Genomic DNA, 7,965 nt, shown 5'->3' with positions numbered 1-7,965 from the left:
ATCATTTACTTACGCATCTATCTATTTATTTATTTCTAATAAATGATCTCTTATTTCTGTGTTTCCTATTACCTTCTGTTACGTCTTTCAAATGAGCACCAAATTCTTTGGAAGCTTGAATTTCAAGTCGGCGGCCCCTGTGGGCCTTTTACATATGGATAGGATTCATGCTCTGAATAATAATAATAATAATAATGCATTACACGTAGTTGAAACTTCCTTCGTGAATTCCCCTGTTTGCCTGTAAGAAAAAATTAATGTATTCTGGAGTTTTATTCAAATTTCTGTCATAAAACCACAATACATTTACGAATCGTGGACCTGAAAAGTAAATTCGCGAGATGAACCACGCTTCGAAATTTGCAAGGGTGAAACGTCCCTTTCACTATATAGAGCGTGTGACTCAAATGGTCTGGCTGGGAACCTTTTCACTCTCCGTCGTACAGCGGTTATTCTTCCAGTTTCGTTTTCGTCGTAGACTGCTGCAGGTGGGAGGAAATACTGTTCACTCGAGTCATCGTTTGAATCGTAGGCATCTGGATTGAGTGGGGAGGGACTGGAGTTGTTGGGGGGGGTGACCAACCGACGAAGGGGGAAGAAGGAGTCTGTAATAAAAGGGGGGGGGGTAACCTTGTCTGGAAACGGCTGCCGGTGGGTTCTTCAAATGGTCGTTTTCCTTACCCCTGCACCTTTACCGTCACCCCTCCCCCACCACCAAAACTCTGTAACAGCCACACGTCCCCACCCCACCATCTCTATTTCCCGCGCTCCCAGAAGTCATCTCCTCCATCTCCCCTCCCTAGTCCCTACCTTCTTCATTTACAGGAAAATGGGGGATAACGGGGAGGGACCACGTGGTAGTCTGGTGCGAAAGTTGCGTCACTGGGTCAAGCCATGGACTCTGAACATTAAGTTCTGCTTTGAAGGCGCTTTCCCCTCATAGCATAACTTTTTTGTTTCTCTCGCTGTGTGTCTGAGTGCACAGTGAAAAGGGAATGATAATAATTATTATTCCCGGGTTTTATTTCAACTTGATTATAAACAATTATGAAATGCGACTACGTTGTAGGCAGATAAACAACTAGATAACAATAGTACCAGTACTTAATGGTACTTATAATCTTCAGAGTTGTGGCATGCATGTCACATAAACTCATGACCCTCTCGCTCTCGATCGCAGAAATACCCAGATTTTGATTCCATGAATCAAGGTCTAGAGACTCTAGACCTTGCCCTGAATTTTTAGTGTTCACCGATTCCATGAAATTTGGTAACAAACCCAGGTTACACGGCCCTTCAATTTTCCTTAAGAGCTCCTTCCCCGACCGTATTTCGAAGATATAACTTTCAAAAAAAATTAATAAAAGTGGATATGTGCTCCCTTTTCCATGGCTCTTCAAATCCTCATTGCTTCAAAGGGCGTTTGTGTTAGATAAGCGTACTGAGAGAGAGAGAGAAAGAGAGAGGATTATCGTATGAGATAACAACTCTTCCTCATTTTTGTTTAGCCTGCAGATACAGGATCAAAAGTATTTTAAACGAAGAGAGCTAATTTTGACGTAGTGTGCAGATACAAGATTTGCTGATGAAGAACATTGGTATTGCGCAAAGAACGCTTCATCTTGGGCACGGGTATTTAAAGGTAAAATAGCAGTCGATTTTAGGGTACGCTGAGCATACTTGTTGGATGCTTTTTCTGGGAAGGTATTGGGGTGGGGGGCTGTGCCACTGTCGTCTCTTGGGACTTGGGGTAGGCTACCGGTGTAGGAAGGTCACTGTTATCCCGGAGTGATGTGCTCTATCGAATAGTACGAGAGCTCGGTTATCTATCCCCTATTAGATCTATTTTATAATGGGATTTACATGTGGATAAAAATGTCAGTCGGAGGATTTTTTCTGATATTTACTATTTTAAATCCAACTCTTGCACGTTCGTGAAGAGCCCCGCCGTCAAGAAACATTATGCACGTTAATCAAGGTCTTTCTGTACAGTTCTACAAGATTAGAGACCGCTTCTTGTTCGGTTTGCCTGTAATAGATTCTCTACGTCGATATGTGGCCAACACATCAATAATCTAAATTAAAGTATCGTTGAAGATATTGTACGTATCCGTCTAAAGATACAATTAAGCGTGGAGTTTGCATGGAAATCTTACAAACACTGTAGCAAGTTGCAACCAAGTAACTTTCTTATGAGTTATATTTTAAAAGAACATTTCACGTGAATCCAGGTACACGTAGATTGTATGTTTTTGCGCTTTTCAGCGTTAATTCACTTCGAAATTGTTTAGCTTTGCATTTACCGATAACTTGTATCAAATGAACTGTGGTGCCTGTTGATGACTGCTCTGTTAATCATTTGAATGAACAATTCACATTTACACCGAAATGCTGTTACGAAGGGGGGTGTCACGTGGACTCGGTTGTGTTACGGCATGCCTGAAGTACGATACAAATACCATTTATATCATCTCCTTATCCGAGTCAAAGTCCTCTTTTGCCGAGGGAACTTAATGCTTCTCCTTCGACGTTATATGAATTTTTATGAAGGGGCGACAGCGTGAATGCGTATTGCATTCGTTATAGCGCGTTGCGATTTATGCGATAAATATGTCGCAACGGCGGAAAAAAGAAGCGCGTCGACGCTTATCGCTCGACGATCGCAGCCACTTCGCCATTTAAAAAAAAATGACCAAAACGATACGACGATTCCCCACCTAAATGAACGCACACACCCCTCGTCGCTGATGGAGAGGGAAGCACGTTAATCATTTCCTCAAGACGAAAGCATCATCGACCAAGAGAGAACGGTGCCAGTCGCGCCTCTCACTTGTCAGGGAGGCCGTTGCATTATGGGTACGGCCGGGAACCGACCAATCAGGAGGCAGCGCGCTCGTCGCCATGTTTTGTGTAGAATGTTGAGAGAAGTTGTTGTGAGTTCGGGGGAGGAAAGTGAATTGATGTGATTTTAGGAGGGTGTCGTAGCCGTCGCATTTTTCAAGATGGCCTCGGAGGGGCCGCGGAAATTCAGGGAGAAGAAGAAGAGGGCGTCGAAGCCCTACGATCGACCCAAGGTGAGAGATTTGAGGAGCATCCGTTGGGCCACGGAGGAGGCCCCCCGTTTGTATATATACACACACACACACACCGCTGTCGACACCGAGTTTTAGCCCTCTTGCATTTATGTTCGAATAAGCCAGGCGTGTGTGCTCGTTCACGCCACGCCGTGGCCCGCCGCCGCGGGTATTTGAAGGGCATTTCGGTCCAAGGCGACCGAGGGATTGGGCCATAGTTTGTTTACGTTGCGACCACTTGAATGCGTTATGGTGGACCTGCGCGTATTTTTTTTTTCATACACGCGACGTTTACAGACGTCCTCCGATTTGCGGGGTCTTGGATGAGGGTGCTCACGACGGAGGGGGAGGCGAAGAAGGCGCCGAAGGAACGGCGGAACTCCTCCTCCTCCTCCTCCTTCGCTAACGGAAAACCCAGGCGGAGATGTATCAGAGTCATGGGGGGCAGAATTTTGAATCTCCTCCCGAGGGAGGACTCGAGTATTTTGGCGACGGAGGGGGGGGGAGGCGAAGAAGGCTCCGAAGGAACTCATCCTCCTTCGCTAACGGAAAAGCCAGGCGGAGATTTATCCGAGTCATGGGGGCAGGTTTTTGAATCTCCTCCCGAGGGCGGACTCGAGTATTTTGGCGACGGTAACCCGACTCGCCGAGGGAGGTCCTTCGGTCCGTCATCGTCGCGGGTGTCCTTTTGGCGTTTTTATTTTGCGGCGGTGGCGGCGGCGGCGTAGATGCTTGCAGGGTGGTACTTTTGCGTATATCTTTAAACCACACGTTGACGCAACTGCTCTACCCTTGGGTAGTAGTACCCTCCCTCCCCCCCACCCTCCTATCCTACCCGCCCGTTGGGTAGGCTTGGTTTAGGATAATTGTCGTTGGTAATTAGATACAATTATTCTGTAGGTCTTCCTTTTTTTAAAATAAATATTTTTGTTGCAATACTCTGTCTTGCCTTGTCATTTAGTAGCAATGACTACTGGTGGCCTACCCCAGGCTTTTTAACAAGGGTAGGCTACCAGCATGGCTAAAATTTCATAAGTTAGCCATAATTTCTAGGATTATATGATGTTTAGAACGATTTTGACATAAAATTCCACGGGAAATAATTCATTATCCCCTTAGGCTATTGGGGTGAGGGAAAATGGGAGTAATGAAATGTCAGAATGCTCTTCACGTGCATGTGCCAACGTAACCACCGCAAATATAGTAAATTTGAGAGAGCCAGGTGCTTCTTAACTGAACTCCCTAACCTAACCTGGCTTAGAGCACTTAGAATATACAGCTGTAACGTAGTATGTAAAATTATACATCACACTTTTTTTTTTTTATCCTAGAATTATAAAGTGTAACATTTACCATTATTGCCACAATTGCAGGTGGAATTTGGTGGAGGAGGTGAGGCTAGTGAGGTGGTTTCCCATGAAAATTGTCAAAGTAATTTGAAACAAATTATGAGGAAAATCACATTTCAAAGTTTTCTGTTTTTTCTTTTTTTCTCCATTATTATCAGCCTGCCAAATTTTCCTTGACAAAAAGACTTTCATTAACTTGAGAACTATAGTTTTAAGACTAAACAGATTTTTAAGACTGATTCTCAAGCCTTCAAAAATATAGAACATTATCACTACCTAGTAGGTAAAGATAATGTTTTTGGTGAAGCGATGAAAATACTTGACATTGCTAACATTAGACTGAAATATTTGTAAAGACACTGTAATAAAGATGGACCCTGGCCTTATGCAAAGAAGGATCCATAATTTTATGTCCTGTAAATAGCTGTAGCATTAAATGTTCCTTTTGTATTACCCAGGATAAAGGTTGCAATGTCAAATGCAATTTTGGGCAATTTATAAGATGTAACGCAGCCTTGGGTGCTTTCAGCCCTAAACTTTTAATAGGCTAGTGAAACGGTTAGGCTGGGCTATGACCATCTACCCCAATTTTCATTGTAGGAGGCTAGTCCGTTTTGTAAGATTTGATTAGCCCATGAACCTGTTGTCTAAACTTATACTGTAATATCCAGTCTAGCTTAGTAGGTGTCAGATTAGATTAGCTCGCATTTTATTTTGCAGCAGCTTTTATGGAAGGATACAAATATTTAGCTTTTTTTCTAATGTTCTCCAGTGTATTTCAGTTTTGTAGCAAGCTGCCCCAAGTACAAAAGGCTTAGGCTACCCAACCCTCACATGTTAACTATGCATTGTAAACTTTACAGTATTATAATTATTGGCTTTTTGGCTAAGGAGAAGCCAAAAGCAATAGTGCTTACAAGACAATAGAATTAACAAAATATATAAAGTAAAATTCATGAATATATGATAAAAAGAAAGAATTGTGTTAGTATTGCAATTACTGGAATACATTAGAAACATACTTTGGTGCAGAATTGACAGCCATTTTATTTATTAGAAATACATTTGAATAAGGAAGGGTATTTCTGATATCAGGCCAAAAGAGCTGGATATCATGGTAACGTACTCTGTTCCAGTGTAACTTGAACTCTTTTTGCTTTTATCACCATCATTGAACTCATTTTGCTTTTATCACCACCATTGGCTATTTTTTGGAGCTGAAAGATAACTGTCAGAACGTATAGTGCTGTTGACAGTGTGCCACACAATTTATGGCCCAAATTGATGTGGAAAGCATGCACGAGTCACAGCTCAGACTGAATGCATTTGATAAAAAGATAAGGCAAGTACTGTAGTAAAGTATAATCATTGAAATCCTTAAAAATTTAGTTTGTTCGGAAAGTATTATACTGATAACAGAGGTGGTGTTTGGTTGGTTTTCAGCTTGTTGTAGGGAGTTTGGTACTGGATTTAAATAAAGTATAAATGTTGTGAACAAAAATTCTTTAGTTTCTGTGGGAAAACATCATCATCTTTTATATAGGAGTATTCGGTAGGAATGTAATTAACTGATTGTATTTGTTTCTACCTTACTTGCCTGCCATCACAGAACACTTTTTGTTCATCCATTGTCAAGGTAGGACACCTTGCTGCCCTCCTGCGGAATACTTTTTCCGTATGTAAGATTATTCTTGTGAATCATGGGTGTGCCCAAGAATGGACAACAGAAGTGTGAAAGACATGAGTAAGAGAGTGGTTACTGTGTGTCCTTTAGGTCTTGTGAGTCTCATTGGTGTTCTTTTTTGTGTGGGGGGGGGGAGGAGGATCTGCAGTCTTGGTGTTCCTACTGAGAATTATTGGAGATGCTCCTCTTCACAGTGGAAGTTCCTTCCATGTACACTGTACACCTCTGACCTAGTCCAAGAGGGTACAAGGGGAAAGGTGATCGAATGTACTGTCTTTAGTAATGAGTCAGATGCTCATGCCAAGCTTTGCTCTTGTGACACCCCAGTGTGTACATTTGCCTTGCCACCATGTATCCCTGCTACATGGCTGCTTCAGGGAGGATGATTTCACTCGGGTGTTACTTGCGAAGGAGGTGGTCTTCCCTTGGTATTCCAGAGAGCTCTTCATTTGCTTTTTTCTGGACCTGTTAACCTTGGCCAAGTCTGTATGATCTTCAACTGCTCTTGCTGCACCAGCTAAAGAGCATAATCCTCTTGAGCCTTTGGTAGCAGTCATCCTACCTGTGGGAGATATCCCCACAGCATTAACCATAGTTTGTTGCAACAGTGATGTCTGCTGTCCTTGAGTTAATCAGTTCTCCTGTACTGTCAGAGGGGGATAAGACATGTTTAAGGATTAAGGTGAAGTGCAGGTGTACTTCACCACCACCACCTCGTCTTCTGCCCTGCCTGGTATTGTGAAGTACCTTGGTCAGTTCCAGGTTTGTCCTGAGAGGCCTCAGTGACAGTGCTCGTGCTTGCCTCTCCCGTGGCCATTACCAATTTGGCATTTGCTGGTCATAACGAGTTTCTCGGAGGGATGACTACTGGTCAGAACCTTGTTATATTTACAGGTCATCCTCAGTTTGTGGCACACCTCTTGATCTTGGTCAGGCTGGCTTGTAATCTTCTCTCTTGGGAGAGGATTCCCATGCCTTTGGGGAATCTGATCGAACCAGAGGGCCCTGCTCCATCAGAACCCTAGCAGGAATGATAGTTTTGAACAATAATTTAGCTCATTTGCGAGTGCAGAGATCGGTGGGAAGTGGCTTCAGCACCCCATCTGAACCTGATCATGTCGATTGAGGTCACCCTTGGGTACACTCCTGAAGTGAGACCATTGTTCAGATTGCTGTGGTTATGGAGAACTCTACGTATTTTGAATTAGGTGATAGTTTGCTATCCAGTTCAGAGGGGTTCTTGTTGTCTAATATAGATGGAGCAAGCTCATTTGTACGTCCTGGAGAATGCAGAGACTTCCCTTGCAGTTGGACCCATCAGTCTGTGGTCTGCATAGGGACTGTTTATCTGTTAAAAGGTTTGATGCTTTGGATTGGCAACAGCCCCCCAGGTAGTTCCTGTTTTCAGTCACCTGTCATCTCTGGAGAAGCTCTGGTGTCAGTGGCAACCAACATGGTGTTGGTCAGCTTCAAGCAACCTTCCCTTGCCAACTTTGTGCTCTTGAGCAAGGAAGTATGGACCTTTCTTACGGGCTGGAAAATAGCAACTTCCTCATGGGAGTTCTCCCTACCTCCAGAGAGCTTTTGTTCTTGGGAGCATCAAAGAGGGATGGGGCTTGCACCAGTGGTCTGAGCCCCCAGGTGTGTAGATGATGGACGATCTTCATTTGTACATCAACATTTTGGAAATGTAAGCAGTGCTACTAGGCCTCCAGTTATTCTGGGAATGTGAGATGGGACAATACTGCCTTAGTGGTATAGTACATCTCAGTTGGAAAGAATGTTTTGGTGGACCAGCTCAAATGTCAGGGACATTTAGTTGGGACGTGTTTGTATAAGGAAAGGCTTGAGTTTTGGT

At 43.4% G+C, this 7,965-nt stretch overlaps 1 protein-coding gene across 1 annotated transcript in view; it reads left to right on the top strand.

Moving 5' to 3' along the window:
- Window positions 1-2,873: 2,873 nt before the first annotated feature.
- Window positions 2,874-7,965, top strand: part of LOC136836383 (nuclear pore complex protein Nup153-like) — a 44,725-nt gene continuing 39,633 nt past the window's right edge. Inside the window, 1 exon segment of the mRNA XM_067100576.1 lies at window positions 2,874-3,074. Within this exon segment, the coding sequence (XP_066956677.1) occupies window positions 3,003-3,074 (72 nt within the window). The 5' untranslated portion in view covers window positions 2,874-3,002.

This window comes from Macrobrachium rosenbergii, chromosome 56 (assembly GCF_040412425.1).
Source record: "Macrobrachium rosenbergii isolate ZJJX-2024 chromosome 56, ASM4041242v1, whole genome shotgun sequence".
NCBI lineage: Eukaryota > Metazoa > Arthropoda > Malacostraca > Decapoda > Palaemonidae > Macrobrachium > Macrobrachium rosenbergii.
Note: the sequence above shows the minus strand (reverse complement) of the source record. Positions and strands in the feature narration are given on the sequence as shown.